Source organism: Ischnura elegans, chromosome 1, assembly GCF_921293095.1.
Source record: "Ischnura elegans chromosome 1, ioIscEleg1.1, whole genome shotgun sequence".
Taxonomy (NCBI): Eukaryota; Metazoa; Arthropoda; class Insecta; order Odonata; family Coenagrionidae; genus Ischnura; species Ischnura elegans.
This window is the reverse complement of record NC_060246.1, coordinates 16,836,347-16,857,390: the sequence shown is the minus strand read 5'-3', so window position 1 is coordinate 16,857,390 and position 21,044 is coordinate 16,836,347. Positions and strand designations below refer to the sequence as shown.

At 34.9% G+C, this 21,044-nt stretch overlaps 1 protein-coding gene across 3 annotated transcripts in view; it reads right to left on the bottom strand.

Moving 5' to 3' along the window:
• Positions 1-5,068: 5,068 nt before the first annotated feature.
• The window catches only part of LOC124156320 (protein halfway), a 28,809-nt gene continuing 12,833 nt past the window's right edge, over positions 5,069-21,044 (bottom strand). For all 3 annotated transcript variants that reach the window (XM_046530819.1, XM_046530811.1, XM_046530800.1), the window contains exons 5-8: positions 15,921-16,079; positions 15,255-15,368; positions 11,282-11,359; positions 5,069-5,354 (exon numbers count right to left, since the gene is read on the bottom strand). In XM_046530819.1, coding sequence (XP_046386775.1) covers positions 5,145-5,354; positions 11,282-11,359; positions 15,255-15,368; positions 15,921-16,079 — 561 coding nt within the window. In that variant the 3' untranslated portion in view covers positions 5,069-5,144. The remainder of the gene's footprint in view (positions 5,355-11,281; positions 11,360-15,254; positions 15,369-15,920; positions 16,080-21,044) is intronic.

Below are 21,044 nucleotides of genomic sequence, written 5' to 3'. Positions count from 1 at the left end.
ATGACTCGAAAAAAATTTAATTCACATGACCTCGTAGTCAGTAAAAACCCTACAAAATACAATTTAAATGAACTCTCTATCATAAAAAATAAAGGAGATATGTTTGAAATACCAATCAAATTTATTTTCGAAACATTCTAAATCCACAATACAGAGCATAACATTCCTCATAATCAGCATATACTTTGTTCGCAGCTAACGATACACTCAAATTTGCTACAAAATAAACACACATAGCCATAAGATGTATATATACATACACATATGTGAGTATGTGTGCTCTCGCTAACAGTGACCTGTGTGCATGCATGTGGTGGGAAGACTGGAAGCCATGCAGTCTCCGTTTGATAGTGTTTCATGTAATGTCTACATAAATGTACATTTATTTGTTTATGTTACCATGACGAAGTTTGTTCTGTTTATCCAATTGTTATATCTTTTCAGTGCTGTGATTAAAATCATGAGAGAAAAAAGTGAATACATAATAAAAGGAGTAAGAAAGTGAATAAGAAGATGCAATGTGATAAATAATTTATATTTATAGGGTAAATAATTTTTTTTACATTAACCCCCAATAAGCGTTGATTATTGTGGGTTGAAACGCCTTAAAAGTATTTTCCAAACAAAAAAATAATTATACAAATAATTTAAACTAAATTTTACCCGTATTTAGCTTTAAAATATAATTTTTTAAGTTTTTAAAAGTTTTAGCTTTTAGGGGTAGTTTTCACCCCTAAGAAATAAAAAGCGCCCTTCGGCATAGTATAGATTTTGAAGTAGGGGGTATAATTAGTCTAATCCCAAATTTTTGTGCAAATCGATTCAGTTTGAAAAAATTGCAAGGTTTTTCACTTTTGTGAGCTTCATTTCCTGGACTATATCTGCAGGAAGAATGCTGAAATAGCTTGTTAACCTTTTCGTTCAAATCACTAAACATCTGATGTCCTAATAATATTCTTCCTGCGTCTGAATTCAGTGTTTATTTAAAAAACGTTATATTTTTTAAAGACACATATTGAAATTCTGCATATCCTCAGAACGAATTCTTAAATAATGTCCCACAACTTCGTTTCAAATCAATTAAACAGGGAGAGTGTCCTAAAAATGAATTGATTTCTTACTGTGGTTGATATTTTTGTGCACATTTTAAAATTATATTTTTTAAAGGCCCACTTTTAAATTCTTCGCATCCACAAGAAGCATGCTGAAATAACATTTCACCACTTTCGTTCAAATTGTTGAAATAAAGTGAAATCTGTTATTCAGCTGAACTTCTTTAATGGTGGGTACAGAGTGCAGGCCAACTTCACAAGGCACGGTTCGGCGTAAGAGTGAGAGAATGCCGAGCGAGACGATACTCCGGTGTCGGCCCAGCGCATGCGCACTCGACCTCTCCCTCCCCCTCCATCGCCACCTGGAGGGAATTCAAAAAGCCTAAACACAAATCCTTGAAATTTTTGTGTCCTAATAATTTAACGATTTTTTGCTACACTTGAATTTTGTGTGTACATTAAAAATGTTATGCTTTTCATACTCAAAATTTAAAAATTCTACACATTCACAGGAGTATTGCTGAAATAACTTCTCACAAATTTCTCTCAAATCATTTAAATTTGGTGTTCTTATTGATTTAGCGATTTTTTATTGTGGTTGAATTTTGTATAAATATAATAAAATATAATTTTTAAAGACACTATTTAATAATTATTTCCTATCCACAAAAAGAATTATAAAATTAACTTCTGACAAATTGCGTAAAAACCATTTGATAATAGGTTATCAATAAAATGTGACACATAATTATGCTTTTATATATTCTTTATTCTCCAAGATGTATTGTGTACTTACGGGCTATAGTTTTTCGTTATTTATTACTTTTAGAGCATGAATGTAAAGAAATGATAAAAACTATCAAACTGTAATGATAGGGAGTAATTTTCTCATATATATAATATATACTTAAACTTTGATGCAAATAATTAAGCACTTCATTTTTTTATCAAACGCTCTTTATAAACTATATCGAACATTTCAAAAATTCTTTATTTGGCCATTTGTATGAAATACGAAGGTAAATATAACTGCATAAAGTTGAAGTCACTTCAGAGTTTGGTGACTGTCATCGAAGCTATGATTAATTAGTTATGGCAAAAGTATTTGCTTGCATGGTAATAAATAATATGGTAATGAAAATTTTTAAGCGAAAAATTTTTTTTATCTTTTAATGAGTAATACATTGGGAAAAAAATCCTGTGTTTCCGCGCTAATGGTCTGTGTAAGCTGAAATATTTGGAGCGTGAAGCTATAAAATTCTCGATTTGCAGAGGAAGAATATTTTAATAACTTGTGACCCATAACGTGCTCACTGCTCATCCATAGAATTTGGTGTGTGATTTTATTTTAGTAAGTTCTAATTTCAGTAGGAAATTCGTGTGTATCGGAGTGAATGATATGTGTTAATTGATATTTTTGGAGCATGGGATTAATAATCGATTTCCAGGGAAAGAATGCTTGAACAACATCTGACATACAACGTGAAATTACGTATAAAGTTATCTTTTACTGAGTTCTTACTTCAGTTAAAATTTCTTACTTCAGTCTTGTGTTATATGTTAAGTGAAATTATTGGAAGGCTATGATAATCAAGATGACAAAATCGTCAACTTATAGGGTAAGAATGTTTGAATAACTTCTGCCATAAAATTTGATCACCAATTATATTTTTGTGAGTTGTTACTTCAGTAGAAATTTCACTTGTTTTCACGCTAATATTCAAGCAGAAATGTCTGAAGTGCGATATTGTAACATTCTCGATTTCCATGTGAAGAATATTTTGATAACTTGTGACCTATATCATGCTCATAATTAAAATTGGGTGTATGACTACCTTTATCTTGGTGAGTTCTTACTTCAGAAGAAATTTATAGTGTTTTCCAAGCGAATGGTATTATATGTTAATTGATATTTTTGGAACGTGAGATAATTAATAATCCTTGATTTCCTGGCAAAGAATTTTTTAATAACACCTGACATATAATATTCTAATCAATGAAATTTTGTGAAAAGTTATCATTTAGTTAGTAGAAATTTCTTTTCTTGAATTTGCCTGCAAATTGAAATTTTTTTAAGTGTTTGACTATGAAAATGTCCATAGGAAGATTGTTGGAAAAATTTCTGACTAATAAATTACTATTCAATGAAATTTTATTTGTACCTGTATTTTAGTGAGTTCCTACTTCAGTAGAATTTCGTGTCTCTCCATGCAATGGTTTTATGTTAACTGAAATGATAACAGTGGGAGCACAGTCTAATTTAGATTGTTAACATGCAAGGGTTATATGCTTACTGTACTATGTCCTATTACATATCATGCTCATCATGCTTGTGTATTCTATGTACCTCATGAACTATGTTGTATTTTGCATGTAACATGACATTAGATTTCACTCGTAGGTTTTCACAGGTTTTTCACGCCCCCCTTCTTGTGTGGGCGTTTTCCTGCAGCGGGTTTTTTTTGCTGATGGATATTTCAACCTTATCCTCATGTTTCTTCCCACAAACAGAAATCTTTTTTACATAAAATTTTCACATTTAGTTGTTTATGTTTTTGACATTTCACAAACAGTGTATATTGTATATTCTTAGTATTGTAAAGTTTGTCTACCATTTTTTTAATATCTTTGCATTGGCATTATTGAGGGGTTAGGTGGAAGAGGGGACTTTTTAGTCTCAACCTCGCCCGAATAAAGGCATTTTATTATTATTATTAATATTAGGGTCATTCCATGTTAATTCAACACACCACTCAACCCGACTACGTCAGATTTCTTTCAAATTTGGTGTATTCAATGGTACTGGTAAGTGATGGAAAAATGTGGTGTAAAATTAATTAATAACATATAGGGGGTGATTATATTTTCAGGAGCATCAACCGGTCCTCCGTCTCAGCTGCAACATAAACAACAGGGTTGAATAAAGACTCAGGTGCAATAACCCCTTAATCTTTGCTATGTTCTAACAATTCACTTTTTTTTACTTCTTCATGTATTTTGTGTTAATATTCTATGAAAGTTGAAATATTTGGAGCGTGATATTGTTATATTACTGATTTCCAGGGGAAGAATATTTGAATACCTTGTGATCTTTCATATATTTGTATACATATTTTGGTGAGTTCTTACTTCTGAATAAATCTAGCATATTCCAAATATGTAGTCGGTGTGTAGAGGAATGAGATGTCCAGCAGGCCTTTTTCCTCATGACTGGAGAAGACTACATCACAGCTTCCTCCGGCGGCAGCATGCCCTCAGATGCATGGCGAGAAATTTCTATTCATTTAGAGACAAATACAGAGGAGGAGGGGTGGGAGATCTTATGTGTGAAAGCTCCTTGATTTTTGTGAATAAAAATGTTTGTTACTTCATATATTTTGTATTTGTCACACCATTTTATGAATTTGTGGCATTATTTTTCCTTAATTTTTGATAGAGCTTGAACCTTAACTCCACAGTTAAAAACTGCAAACAATGATGAGATAGCAGAGGTTATTAACTCCTTGGTAAATTTGCAATCAGTAAAATAATGGAAAATGAATGTTAAATTAACATTCATCACCAAAAAATGCATAGCAAACAATTCCTTTAAACAAAAAATACAGCCATTGTTGGCTTACTCAATTAATTACAAAGGAACTGCTTTTTTGCAGAGATGAGTAAAAAATGCTAATGTTCAAATGACACCGAGGTCTGAACCATTCATTAGAGAAAAAAACCTTAAATTTGTAGGAAGTTTATGCACTTTAATTTGAACTGAACACTTATTCCTCAAACGTTGGATTCAAAGTTGTTAAAAAGTTTGGAAAAAGGGATAAATTTTGGATTTTTTCCATTATTTGCATCCTCGTAACTCGAAATTTTTTTAACATACCTCAGATTCGGTTACTTACCAAAAACACTTGTATGACAGAAAAATTAAAACTATCCCAAGACTTTCCAATGAAAAGTAATATGGAATTGACAGGACTAAATGTACAGAGTCAAGGAATGCTTTTAAATAAAATTGATCTTAATAACACCATAAAAAACTATTTATTTCATCGCATGTAAAACAGTAAAAGGCATTTCAAACAGTATAAGGCAATGTGATTAAGCATCAAAGGCCCAGTCACAGCAGGGCAACTTTGGAGTGCGAGAGGCTGGCCATGGCAAATAGCCCTTGGTCTTGAAGATCCAATAGTCATACGACACCTTGGTCACAATGATGATCAACAGTAGGACTTCCAACAGAATAACGTAGGGCAGGTAGTCCTTCCAGTGTTTTGAAAAGCACACTTCCTCAGCTTTCAGGTCAATTATCTACAAAGACAGAGACAATGCGTATGATTTTCTTGTTTCCATGAGAAAGAAACATACAGGGACGATGACTAGCACATCCAAAGGCCGTTTTACACGGTGCACAGAGTTGTGCAGGTTAGAACTGCATTATTTTCTAAAATGGCATGGAATTGCACGAATGCATGAACAAAATTAGAACAGGGGCTATTTTGCCATCTCACATCCACACATTCTCGCATGTCTTCTAGCAATTCACCGCTTTACACGATGCAATGTTTGACTGCGCCTTCGTACACACGTCAGATTGTGCAAGTGCGTGCCCCGTGTAAAACGGCCTTAGGAGTTCATACTTTAGATTCTTCCTAATAATTAAAAACCAAAGAATAAGTTAGCTACTTGGCTACTTTCAATGACAGCAGCATTTAAATTTCAAGTAGTATCCATGGTGCACCAAGTATGCCAGTGGATACATTTTTCTTTGGCCGAAACCGCTCTGAACTCTTCGTGTGGCTGTTTTTTAAACGTGAATTGAGCTCAAAAAGTGAGTAATAAGGAAGCAAAGTTGACTTTTTGAAATCTTAGTTGCCCTGGCCCATTGAGTGTGCCGGTGCCACTGCTTGCAAGATGAAATTTGAAACTTTACAAAGTTGTTGCTCCGCTCTTTTTCATTAAGGTGGAAATATTTCCAACGTAGGAATCAAAATTCCACCTTAGGCATCCAATATTATTAGGGGCGACACAGGAAAATCTCAAAAATACAATTGACATTTATGAAAAAGATGGAACTTAAATCATGCAAAGTAAAATGAAGATTTTTACGATTATATGATTAGGCTAAAGACGAAAAAGTTGACAAAATAGCATTTTTCAGTCATTCTTCACAACTGCAAAAGAACATGCATGTATGTACTCCTGATAATTACATCCCCCTTACGAAAATTTAAAGCCATTTTGTGATAGATGCTATTATGCTAAAATTATCAACTGACGGAAGAAAACTAAATGTTGTCAGTAAAATAATTTTTTTGATTTTCAAATTTTTCATGGGGAAGGGGGAACTATGTAATTCGAATTTTTTCCGTTGCTTTAGTTTTAGTTTTATGAAACCCAAATTTTTGAAGATTAACACTTTGAACGTCCACGGAATGGGAAGACGAACAACACATTTCGCAATATTTTTCGTGCAGATATTTGGTTTGAATTTAAGGGTTACAAAAAACGCGTGCCACAATTATTTTTTTCCATATGAACTGTTGTCATCGTAATGTGTAAAGTCAAATATTAATTTTTTAGACAATTTTTTCAAAAAATTATAAGATTAAAAATTTTACAAAAACTTTTCATTTTTCACTACTTTTAACTGCTATATGTGAAACCATTGCAGTTTTTTAAACTTAAAGCGTTTATGAAAATACTTTCTTCTGATACTTCTTCGAATCCAATTTTAAAATTTTTAAATTACACCAGAAATTTTAGTTTTGTGAAGATTACCACTATTTTAGCCTTTTTCTTAAAAAAAATTCTTTAAAAATATCAACTACCGGAAACACTTGCCGTCCTTTATTTCTTAAAAATTATCTAAATATTTTGAACTACCTGAAGCGTACTGTTGGCAGGTAAGTAAAATTTTTCGTTTATTCCAATGCAGAGGAAAGCAAGAAAACTAGACCGTCAGCGATTTTTGTTCGGTCAATAAATTTTAACTTTCAGAAATCAAAAATATTTGCTAAAATTTTTGAAAAAATATACTATATACCTCCACGGAGGTGGAAGAAAAATAGTTTATTTCGCCGATTTATGTATGAATATTCCATTTTTAACATCAGAATCACAAAAAGGTGAGCTAAATGACTCTTCCTCTTCCTTATGAGCTTATAAACAAGGTCATGCATAAAGCAAAAAATTAATTTTTTTACCACCTTTGTAAAAGTCTTTACATTTTCCATTTCAGTAGAAAATTTTTCATTTTTTTCACTTCCTTAAACTGCTATACGTGATACTTAAGCAGTTTTCATACAAAAAAATATAACAAAATCCTATCCGCCCTGTACTGGTTTATTTAAACTCTCTCCCTTACTTGTGAAGGTCCAATTTTAAAATTTTTGAATTACACCGGAAGTTTCATGTTTGTGAACATTACCTATGTAATAGTTTTTTCTTAAAAAAATTTTTTAAATTCTCGTGTGCCCAAAGAACACAAAATTTGTCAGTAAAGTAATTTTTTTATATTTTCGAATTTTTCATTAGGAAGCGGGAACTATGTAATTAAATTTTTTCCATTGCTTTAGTTTCATTTTTCTGAACCCCAAAAATTTTAAAAATAAACATTTTGAACGTCCAAGGAATGGGAAGAAGAACAACGCATATCGCCATTTTTCATGCGGATATTTGGTTTGAATTTGAGGGTTACAAAAAACGTGTCCCACAATTATTTTTCCTCCCTATGAACTTTTGTATAACATCATATGAAAAGTGAAATATTAATTTTTTTCTCAATTTTGCAAAAATTTAAAAATTCGAATTTAAAAATAAAAACTTTTCACTCTTCACTACTTTAAACTGCGGTGTGTGAAACTGTTGCAGTCTTTTCAAACTAAAAACATTTATGAAAATACATTCTTCTGATCTGTACTTGTTTATTTTTCATTCTTTCCCTCAATTTTTATAAGCCTTTTTTTATTTTTTCAATATCGCCAATAATATCAAATTTCCAAAGAATTCTAATATATTCCTTTTTTCTTAAAAAACATCTAAAATTTTTGAACTACCTGAAGCACACCAACTATTGACAGAAAAGTGGCATTTTTTAATTTTTTCGTTTTTTCACAACGCAGAGAAAAACCACACCAATAGAAATTATTGAGAGGTCAATGAATTTTAACTTTCAGAATTCCAAAAGATTTGCATGAAATTTTTGAAAATTTATGCTTTGAACCTCCACGGAGATAAAAGAAAGTATTCATGTGGTAAACAGTCGTTTGATAAATAAGTCGTTCATTTCGGTGAAAATACCGTGGCATTAACATTCGCGAGTGCTCGATCTTTTTTCCTCAGGCAGGAGAAAGCAGTCAACAGCATACATGCACGTCCGTGAGTTGCGTAAATAAAGAGCATTTGAAGGTAGCCACCATGGCCAAAAAACACCAAATACGTCTAAGCGAGATGAAAATAATGGAGCAATGCGAGAGAGGCGTAATTAATTTACCTTCCTAATTTGCTCTTCACAATTTAAAAAAACAAAAGCAACCGATGAATGCAGAACATGAAGAGTTAGCAGGAGCTTTGCTCGGGTGGTTTTGCCCACTTCCATCTGCAGGAACTATGTACTGAGTAAGGGGCTACACTTAAGGCTAAAGCGGAGCATTTCAGTAATCAAGAACTTCACGTGCTCGAAAGGTTGATTATACTTATTTAAACCACGAAAGCATTATCTCCTTTCATCATTGCTGGTGATGCCTGCGGTGTAAACCCGAAGCCATGGGAGAAAGGACTCCTATCCTAGTGGAATATCTCAGGAAGTATTCCACGCTTGATATAATGCACATGAAACGGAGCTCTCGTACAACCTATTTCCTGAGAAAACCCTTGCAGTATGGGGTGTTTCTTGGAATGATGCTTCTAGATGAAGGTAATGCATTGTTATCAATGACTTACGTGAAAGGCTGATGATGCACTTTTAGTTTATTCCATTTAAAAAATTCTGCATTCCTTTTCATGTTTCGCAGTCATTATTGAGATGTCAAGTCAACAAATTCATACTTTTAAGTTTTGCTAGCCTCATGGTCCATCAGATGCATATACTTTTTCATTTCTTTGTTGCACATTTTTCCCATGCATGCTATAATAGTCACAGTTTCTTGCAGCTTGCTTCTGTTTTACTTAAGTGACTTCAGCATAATATCTGTGTTATATTTTTCGTAAAATAATATCAAGTAAATATCCTTACTTATATTACCAATTTTAATTCAAATTGTTTTTACTGCAGTGCCTTGGATACACTCAATGTATTCTTTCAATGACGTCGTGGGTGTAACACTCAAAATGGAACTTTTTTTAAACATAGACAATTTTAATCACATCATTAAGAATGTTGACCAGACTATTTAGTGTAGATAATGAAGATATTACATTGGATGACAGAAAAGGTCTTCTAAGGCAGGATCGTTCTACTTCCTTCCATCTTTTTCGTCTGCAGAAACAAATGCGATACATTATTTCACGCTACTTCCACGAAATGCACAGGAACAATAAAAATACACCAATATGAGCATTTGAGGCATTAAATAACTGTCATACTGTTTTATCAGCAATAGTTTGAATTTTTAGTGGAAAATATCAAAATAATATAGATTGATCACGTGAATGCACAACGTACATAGAAAAATGGCTTCGTCGGCTGTGAATTTGGATAATGTTGACAAAGCAAGCTTTGCATGATTTTTATTCAGTTTGGCACAATTGAATGGCTTCTTTGTAATTAAGGTAAGCAACAAAAAAGCAACAAATACATCACCTTTTGTCTGGATTTATGCTTAAGATTATCGGATAGAAATGTCTCCGTCATAGCACCAATCCTGTTCCTATATGTTGACAATGGATTTATTGGCTCTTACTTGCTCCACCTCCGGTAAAGCAACAATTCGCTACAGCGAGAGTTTATTTGATCACCATGGGGTCTCATTTTATCACGGTTTCACTGTACTTGGTTTATGCGAAGCAAAATCATTTAACACAAGTAATTGGAGATATATTGTAGAAAGCAGCCACAAGTTCCATTTTGCTCATCAAATTCTCCTTCAGACATCGTAAATAGCTTAATCGAGCCCATTATAGGCAGTAATCAGAATCTAATTATTGACAAATGGTGCACATGTATGGCCCAATCACTGTAGAGGAAAAAAATTACATGGCTTGGCAACCTCAGGACAGACAAAAAAAGGGACTCCTCCTGAGTCCTTGGGTGATCGCAAAAAAAAGGAGTAATGAACGGAGGAGTTGAAACATCACGTTCGACATACACACATGCTGCATTACCCGTAGGTGACAGCTAGTACTCATTGAGAAATGTTCCAGGGGTAAATTCACAGGTCTGATGCAAACAAACACTTTTCCACTTAAAGATACATTTTTCTGGGACAATTAGCTTCAGCTCATCAATATCACCATGAATACTCATGAGGCTTCAATTTAGTCTCTTCCACCAAGTAATTGTGTGTTTCTAAAAAAACCATTCGCAGATACAAGCCCAAAATACAAATATTCAAAGAAAATGAGGACACTTTGTATCATGTGGTGGAGCATAGAATATGAATGCTACCATCAAGAGCTCTAAGTGCCACAATTTTGTTTGAGAAAACCAGGTGCAAAGTGTGGTAAAGTGCCGCAAATGTGACAGAAGTAATGGAGTAAACCTCCGCATCATTAATATTTTCAGTCAGCAAATTTCTCATCGGTCCGTCATCCCTGGCATTTTTCTTTTTCTCCCAAGTTGGTTCTCCCAAGAACTCTCTATTCCATGAGATGGATCGCTGGTATCCGTCATCCCTGTTGAAGGTTTTCGTGGATTTCATAATCCCTTACACATTATGAAATTCATGTAAAAAACTTCACCCGGGAAGACGGATACCAGCTATCACCCAATCAAGGAAGAGTGATCAAACACACTTTGGCAAAAAAGAAAAATGCCAGGGTCAAGAACGATTTCTACATAAGGACACTGAGGTATATTTAAGCAGGGTTCATGAGGTGAAGTTAGAATATTTCTCTCATAGTATGTGGCAAAGTTACCTCAATACCTCTGAATGATACACCACATACTAACCAACAGTACAAAAGAGCAACAGAAGATGTGAATGACAGATAGATACGTAAGGATATGTTAAGTATTTCAGAGCATATGATGTTTCTAGGTTTCACCATTAGTTAACATGAGTTAACTGTGAACCTACCTTAGTGTCGGGCACGTCTGAATCACACCACATCTGCTCGTAGTCAGTGACTTCTTTCTTGTACTGCATAATCCAATCCTAAGAGATTGAAAAGAACGTGCGTTATTGGCAACATTTGGTTATAAGTTTTAAATCAGAATTCTTTTCAGTTCAGAACCTATGTAAACTTGTAGCAGTCCATATGCATTTCTGATTGAGGCAAAGGGTGCTGAGATTGCAGTGCAATGCAGGATTTTCAAGAATGTTAATATCAAACTGAAGAGGGTTTAACCAGAAAAGGATCTCAAATTATAAACAGTACTAATGAGGAATTGGGGAGTAAATGTATTTCATTCACATAATTTTGGCAGCAGTTGAACAGTTTTAAAGTTGTTAAATATCTTTGTTTTTTCTGCAAACTGGAGATTATATCATCGCATTGTTAGTTTTTTAAATGCTCTACAATAGCTCTAAACGAAAATGAAATTAAAAACTCAAATGCAAAGAAAGAGAAGTATGAAACAGAGTACATTATGGCTATTGGAGAGCTTTCCATGGAAACTGATATCAAAAGAATTAGTGTAAGAAATGATAATACGAAAATCTGAGGAGTAATACACAAGAGAATTACTTTCAAAACATTTCAGTGAAACTTAACATTTATCCATCGTTTCATGAGAGGTTGTGCACATTTTTTATTATTTTGGAAAATCATTTTTATTCAAATTTTCATGGAAACATTGAATTTCCACCAAAAAGAACATATGTACTATTTGTGCTTAAGTATCTGATGTTGACAAAATTGTTGCTATTGTAATCAATAGCAAATGCACATCCTTATCTCAAAGTCATTGTACTCATATTGAATTGAATTCACTCAACAATTTGGGCCTCAGCACTTACTTTAGTGGCATTTTTTAAAGTAGAAACAGCCAGAAATCACTCCCGTAGAAATTTTTCCTCGGGCAATATACCCTCCTCGGAAATCTCTCTGGAATTGCCACAGGATTACTTCAACGCAAAGGACATTCACACTAAGGACATTTGGAACTCTTGCTCAGAACTCTAGCACGGACCACTGTCTCAGACCTCTGCCTCCAACCCTGCCCAACCAGCAGTTCAACTCTTATATAGCAGTTCTGCAGATGCATTCATAGTTTTTTTTTGGGAAATCCAGTCTTTTCCAGGCCCAGTTTGAAATGAGAAATAGTCCAAAATTCCCCAATCATGTCTCTCCCTCCATCCAAGAACTCATCCCACCCTTTCTCTCTCCTCCAAGGCCACCCATCACCTACTCAAACAATCCCCACTCTCTCACCCCACCTGGCACCAGACAAGATCATGAAGGGAGAGCTGTTTCTATGCTTACCAGTTTTCTGGGATTTCCAAAGCACCTGGACAACGCAGAGAAGAACTGGGGAGACAACGGGGAACATGCACAATTTTTTTAAAGTACTGGAATAAGAAGACCTCTACCTCAAATGATGTACTCGCCGAAAATCTTGCGCATGAATAATGCTTTTTAGCTGAGTTATGAGTCTTTAAAAATTGATCTTCATCGGCTGCTTGAAAACACGACGTCATCGCAGCGTGACGTCACGGCACGGTATCCACCGATGACAGACTGAGGAAGAGGATAGAAAACCGATCTACGAGGGCTCAAATGCAAATTTGGCAAAAATAATTCCTGTTTTAACGACAAAATGCAGACTGTGAATATTTTGGATTGCCAAGGCGTTGTTGAAATAAATAAAGGGGATTGTTTGGGGAGATTTGGAAAGATTAAATGAAAATAAGTTTTTTGCAGATTGTGATCTACGTTGGACACCCACATCATTTGGTTAGTGGCATTAGTGTATTGCAGCATGGATATTCAATATACAAACGTGTGAAAACCATATATATCGTATTTAGTGCCCTGCCACTCAAGTACCTCTACTTTCTCATCGGAAAAGGTTTTTGCTGGTGCCCCAAAGGACAAAAATAAGAGAAGAAAGTGGTTGATGACCTACGGAATGGAGTTAATTACTTTATTTACAATGTCAATGGGATATTTCTCAACATAAGTACACTCTTAAATCAGGGTTACTGAAGGGTTTTATCAAATCGCCAGTATTTCTCGGACACCCACCAAATTTAAGATGTATCACTCGTTTCATCTTGTAAATAACCCTAGAAATGTACCTAATAGTCCACTGATTGTAGGAGTATGAACATAAAGGAAGGTGGCTATTCATGAGAATAAATGCTGATAACGATTAAACCAAAGGGAAAAATAAGGAGCATACGAGAAATATGTGGCTTTTGGTAAGGTAAACTAAGTATTTGCTGCTGTGATGCCCATAAAGTTCGCTGCATGTCAACGCAAAATCTAAAATTTTGTCTTGTTTCTGCAGGGGGTTTCTGTTCAAAAACAGGAAATAGAGTAAGCACAGCATAAATAGTACTTGAAACTTATTTCTGTATCTATCAAATACTTTTTTTACCTTTTCACAATCACTTGGATCTCAACTTCGGCCAATTAGGGAAAACTATCTAAGTTCCGCATGGTAGGTAACTAAGTAAATACATAAGATAGATTTTCAGCAAGCAACGGATATAATAAATCTAAATGGACAATAAATAAATATTTAAAAACGTTGGCAAAATAATTTTTATTACTCTCATAATTAATTACCTGCCTTATTTTACTCCCCGATCGTGCTAGTGACAAAGCAATCACTTTTTCAGAAAATCAGCCGCCATAAAGAAGTCGACCAAAAGTAAACTGAGGTATTTTGCTTTCTTAAATCCCTCTTAAGTCAATTTGTCATTTTAGGGACTACTACAAAGCTCGACGAAGATTTTTACTTCGATACCTCGCATTCAAGGCTCTACCACTCTACTCTCTTAGCGAAGTGAATGGAGTACCGTGCGATGACGTCAGAGGCGTTTCAGGTCACGTGACTTCAAGTGATATTTGAGCATTTTTAATTAGCATTTATTGATGTTTGTGGAGTACTAGGAGAGTTTGGCTTACATATTTGGACTCCTGAGAAAATTTTCTATTCAATGAGACTAATGAATTCTGAATGTCCTTCATTGTTAATCGTTAAGCCCCCATTGTAAAGGTCATAAATGCCCTGTTTATGGGGTAATGGAAATAAATAAACTAGCATGATGAACAAATTTCATGCACGTTCCCCATTAGCAGATGGGAGTCGGTCAACCCTCTCTGCTAAAAATCGCTCCAATTCAACTTTTTTATTACGGATTGTAATGCAGATTGAAAAACAGCAAGACCCATTCTTTTTATTTTTTGTTTTGCAATCCATCACCCACTTCTCCTTGCACCACTCCTTCAATCTCTATATCCTATCCCTAAGGCAGATAAATTAATGAGATCACCTACTCCCACCATGTCTCCACTACTCCTTGGCTTTGTTTGCTGACTTTATGTGGTTTGTTATAGTTTACACTCTTGTGAGTGGTTCCTCTCGATGAGTCACTGACATGAGCCAAAACTCTTATTATGTCACCAAGTCAAAAACAGTGGGCAACATATTTTGCATTGTGTATTTTATTTCAAAATTATGAGGGAATGTCTGAATGAGGAAGATTGTTTGTCTTATCTTTTCCTCTCATCATCCCTCAGCACTGAATTCTATTCATGAATTGCAATTACAGGTCTTTGTGAACAACCCAATTTCATTGTGCAAAAAATTCACAGGGAAAAAATCATTTGCCTTGACCGGGATTGATTCTTTCTCTGTGGATTTTTCGCACACTTTGTGCATTGCGGGCGACTCCCATAAAAGTTATCACCGTGGCTAGTGCCGGTATACTTAAATTAATCCAATGCCAGGTTTTACCAGTAAAATCTCCTTCAAGTTTTCCAGTGCGTAACATTTCCCCAAGTTTTGAAGGTTTTCAAGAATTTCATGAGGTCACCATAGAGCCTGAATTAAAGAAAACAACAAATGGTAGCCTTTGAAACGTTTGTGGGGCCACTCACCTTGAGTCCACTGTATGTATTGCAGTCACAATGATATTCGTTTTTCCCAAGGGACAAATATCGGATCACATAAGAATCTTCACTAAACATCCTCTTAAGCAGGTATAATGGAAGCTAAAGAAAAAATAAACAATTACAATGATTACGACAAGCATAAAAATTCTAACATTATTTTAACTTCAGAATTAAAGACAATGTTTTGCCACAGTAAACATTTGAATGAAAAAAGTAATGCATGGTCAGTAATGACGAGTTTGATGGAAAAAGAGGAGAGACCCACTCACAAATGAAGGGATAACATGCACGCAAAAAATGGTCAAAAAAATTTCAAATGGCAGAAGTTCATGCATATAATTTGCTGCTCAATAAAATGGAAAGGTGGCATTGTAAAACCATTCATTGACAAAGTATTCAAGTAACAACCTTTGCTTAACACGGGAGATCAAGAGAAAAGATAATTTTGTGCTTGGATGGTTGATGCTTTTTGATGCTTTCATTTTCAACAATCAATAAATAGCAACTTTGTCCTTGATGATTGTTTGGCAAATCACAGTTTAACGACAGCGTGGAGAGGCAATGCCTCATTGCGATCAGCAAACATCAATGCAAAATTACCCCAGAAACAGTATAACTACAAAAAAATAAATATACATATCAGACACTCACATGCTTCAGCTTGTTCCCACTTAGAGACAAATGCTGAAAGCTGTTGAAGAAAGGGGATCCTTCCAATGGCACAATTGACGTTATTAGATTGTTGTCAGCATAAAATTCGCGGATTTCCCTGTAGTACACATTTGTTCCAAAAATGTCAAGACTAGATATCTGGAAATATGAACAGAAGGAGTTCCTCAATTTTAGAAGGGATGTCAAACCTGCCACAGCATAAATAGGATAAGAATTGTCAGTTTAGAGAGATAGGGTACTGATACACACACTGACATCTAAAAACATGTCCAATTGGGAAAAAAGTACCCCAATACAATATGTGCAGTCATCATCAGTGAATGAGAAAATTGGTTTTCTTTCCAATGGCATTCTTTCTGTTTTTGCCAAAGTCGGAAAAGGACTAATTCAAGCAGATTGTCCTCGTGGTCTCATCGTAAAAGTTGAAAACAGAATACCAGCAGTTAGTCTAGCCTGATCTCAATTTCTGAACGGTGGCACACATTATTATCATTACAATTCTTATTAAGGGCCTTAAGAGCATTAGGCAATTCTGCAACTTTTACTTGACAACAAACGATTCCAGAAATATACCTTTCATCATCTTTTTACAGAGTTCAACTAACTAAAATTGGGAAACACTACAGTGTACTATAACAATTTCTTATTATCAACAGTCTTTCACTGAGAGCACACCTAGGCTTAATTATTCTGCTGTAAAACAAAATAGAACACATGAAAAATCTAATTTTGCAGATTAAATTGAGAATCATTAACAGCAGCCAATCAGTCCTAAGACATCATTCCTAAGCCAGGAATTAGAGGCTTAACTTCAGATAAATAACCTCCACTGAGAAGAAAGTTGGGGTAAGTTTGAGAGCAATAATGAAAGATAACCAAAAACTACAGTGTAATTTTTTGATGCAACCTGCTGCAGAGGTACACAACTAAGAAATCAAGACACTGGATCTAGGGATAAAGATTAGTTTTAAATAGGTAATGACTAATTAGCAAGACTGGCTGAATTAATATTACCACTTATGGTGTGTTGGGGTTATTCAAGAAGCTTCATAAGTATGTACTTTGCAAGTAGAAATTCTATATTTTCAGCATTGGTAAGTAATCTAGTAAACGTAAAAAGATTAACTGTAATGATTACTCTTGCATTAATTTGTATTTATACCGATTACTTTTTATGATATGAAATTTTTACCTTTAATTTACTACTTATGATGAAAGAGTGATCGTTATTTTCATTGTAATCATTACTTTCTCCTAATCCACGATTTTCTGATCATAAACACTGATTTACATATGCCTACAGATAATATCATATACATACATATGTACTCCTGAGTACCATAATTTGCTTGTACAGGTTAAGCCACCCTTACGTTTTAGGTTACTTAGGATGGGTGCAAAATATGACACCCCTTGTGTTGTTGCAGCAGTTATAATTGTATATATATAGCAAGAGAATTTGCAAATTTAGCAATTTTTTTGGATCAATTACCTATTTCACATTTTTAGTGCACTATTCGACAGTTGCCACAGGGTCTCTAAAGGCCTGTTTACACGGTACATTAACACGTACGGGTTAATGTCTAAATGTATGAACGCGAGAATGAACGCCAAAATACACCGTGTAACCACCCAACTTGTACGAATGCATGCACAGAAAATAGAACCTGTTCTAATTTGGTTCATGCATTCGTACATGTTCCGTTCCGGTCCACAAAAATCATTCACGCAAACGTACATTAACCCGTACGTGTTAATGTATCGTGTAAACAGGCCTTAAAAGTGGACAGTCTTACAAGAAGCAATTGTACTTATAACTGTAATTTTACTGATTACTTTTTAAATTCAATAATTTTCACTCATAATTGATTACTTTTTTTTGAAGGAGCTGCAATAAAGCCCAGTTACATTTTCTCAGTACATACTTTTACTGACACTGTTTATTTCACAGAAACAGTTGCACAGTAAAAATGGCGATGCAAAATCCTTCCAAATCAGTGGATGTAAGGCTGAGCATGACATAAAAAGATAGCAAACAATAAAACATCTTCAGCAGGTGAAAACTTAAATAATATTAAAGTATAAAAATAACATTTTTATAAAAACCACGTTTGGTGAAAAAGATGAAAATAGCTGCCTATGGACACTTAAATTATTGAAATTTTCAAATATAATAGAGGAGAGAGTAAAATAAGTTTCAGAAGAACATTTCAGATATCAAAAACGAAAACGTGGTGCGCATGTAAGATTACATTCCCTTTCGCAAGGAGACATCTGATGTATACTGACCAGCAGTTATTAATTTTATACATGTTGTCATATTGTCTTTTGTACCCAACAGCAATAACGATTATTATAATTTCAAGCAGCAAGAAAAGCTTTCTAATCTTCTCTAAACAAAATGCAAGAGCCTACTTGGTTGGCAACAAAGGATGATCTTTAAATGATACAAACACTTAAAATCAAGTAGGATGACTATCATAGTCATAATTTCTATACATAAAGATTTGAATGAGAGCGACAATGATGCAGGCAATAACACCATTTGCCGTTCGGATCAAGACTCATTTTCTGAGTAAAGCCAGGACGAGCAATCGCCCGCAACAAGAGCTTCTTCCTTCGTGGAAAAAACAGCGGGACAGAGTGGTCTGCTTTGATGCCAACAAAAAGATCTCAGAATTGAGAGACGCAATTTGCTGAAACGTCTACCTGGACCTCTGGGTAACGGAAGAAATGTATCGGATATTTTGGGCTCTTGGCAAATTTTTTTCCAGATGATATATTATCAGATATTGTATCCTTCATAAATACAAAAATTCGAAGTGTGCAGGGTAATTTTCCGCATCAAAGGATACAAGGGAAACGGACCTAATTAAACGGAAGGCCCTTTTGTGATTACTGTATGTAGCTGGGATGCAAAAGTTGAACCATAAAATTATTTTGAAGCCTGGAGTGCAGATAGAACATGAACTGAATATTTTTGACTTGTAATAGGTGTGAATAGGTTCAAATATTTGCTAAGAATGCTGAGATTTGATAACATTTGCAAAAGTAACGAATAGGGTAGTTTCATTCATCAAAGAAAATGAAAGGCATTGATTGCGATTCGTTACCCACCATTAGTGTATTCATAATATGTATACAAATTATTTCGTTTTAGATATACCGGTCTTGACGAATGGTAAGGGTCAATTTTATCCTCGTTTGAAAAAGGCCAGATTGGCGCCCATGTGATAACACTCCACGTGATGTCACAGGGACCTAGTTTCTACACGAGAGGATAGGAGTTTTACATCGTCTGAGATTACCAATGCATGCATGAGTCACAGAGCTCAGGGAAATATGTCTTAATAATCACCTATTAAAACTGGCTAGGGTCGGAAAGTTTTCTTGCTTTGATAAGGTATTAATAATCCTTATTTAAGCCAAGTGCTACCAGCTAGCATGGTACTCGGCTACCTGCTAGCATCCTGCGTTGTATCCGCACTCACCCCAAGGTCACCTCACTTGCCAGAGCGGTAACCAGAACGATGTCACACGGAGTTTTACCGGCATTCATACTTAGCAGTCACGTTTTCGCGCGCTTGAAAATTTTCACTTTTCATTTAATCGCGAAAAATAGATATCATCATTTAAAAATCTAAAAGCGTGAAATACGTACTCCAGGAGTAATAAATCTCTTCTGATTTAGGCATTAAAAAATAATAGGAAACCATACTATTGAAGAAAAATGACAAATTTTCCCGAATTAGAGACATTTTCTAAACCTTAACCCTTTAACGCCGGAATATTTTTTTTTCCTCCGATTTTTTTCCTCTTTTCAGGGATTGATCGCTATTGTCTTAAAAACATATATATCAAATATTATAGAAGTATGTGCAGTGGTTTCATGAAAATGACTTGTGTCCATATGATCACGCTAGGCGGATACCGTAGCAGTAGCATCCCCACTCGCGTAATTCAACTCATCGAATAATCGCAGCATTTATCTTGCTCCCCGGATAAAGTCTTTGAAAAATATAAAACACATCAATTTTAAGTCATATTTATTTGTTCTTCTGGACAAAGGATTTATGGTATTAACAAATTAAGCCATGTCATAATAAATAGATGTCATATGGCCATGTCACATTAACATACGCCAAAAAGGCATAAACGTAATGTGAACAGCAAAGAAATTCATTTTTTGTGAAAGTTTGCAAAACATGGTACACAAAGCCCTAAGCCACATTTCACACATTGGGTACAAATAGTACTTTGGCAATATTTACCTGCACAGCATCGTCGATTACATGGTTCAATCAAATGGCCAATACCGTCGAGGCAAATTTCATCACTTACTCGGACGTGGATACTACTATTCCTTGATATCAAAGGACGCCCTACACTAATAGGAGGATTTTTGTATTTTGTCTGATACACTTGGACGGTGCTGCGATGAAACTGTAATTGTGAGAGCGTTTTTCCGGATTTCTTATGAAGAACCCACGCATTGTTCAATGACACGTTCACTAGCCATGTGAATATGCACCACCATCACTTTTTACCTCTTATCCCTATTCTGTAGTAGGACACATTCTCGTCCATTCTGTCTGTTCCCCCCATGTAACGGTTGTACTCTGAAATCACTGATCGGCGAGGAATGCGAACATTCCTCATTTCTGCCCGTGAAAATAGCCGCACAAGAGCTACAGGCTAAATGCTATGGCAGGCGGTAGCCACGCGAACTGTGGAATTGTCTACCCACTTTACCAAAACAATGCCATCCTCCTTACTGAGGCATTTATCATAAAAACCCCTTTGTTTATTGCGTATTTCGTTAGATTGCATTATTGGACAGTCTTTTGGAATACGGTTTTCTCTAATAGTTCCAGTGGCCTCATAGCCCCTGGACCTAAGCTCTTTTAGAAGTTCAAACCCAGTAAATAAATTATCAAAATATAGTTTATAGGCAAGGTTCTTTTTTTCTTGTGGAATTTCGTCCAGCATTTGTAGAAGAGGTGCAGCACATTTCCCTACCATTTTCTCGTACTCAGAATTTGATGCAGGGTTTCTACCTTGATAAACATCAAAGTTCACCAAATATCTGGCAGTGGTATTTAG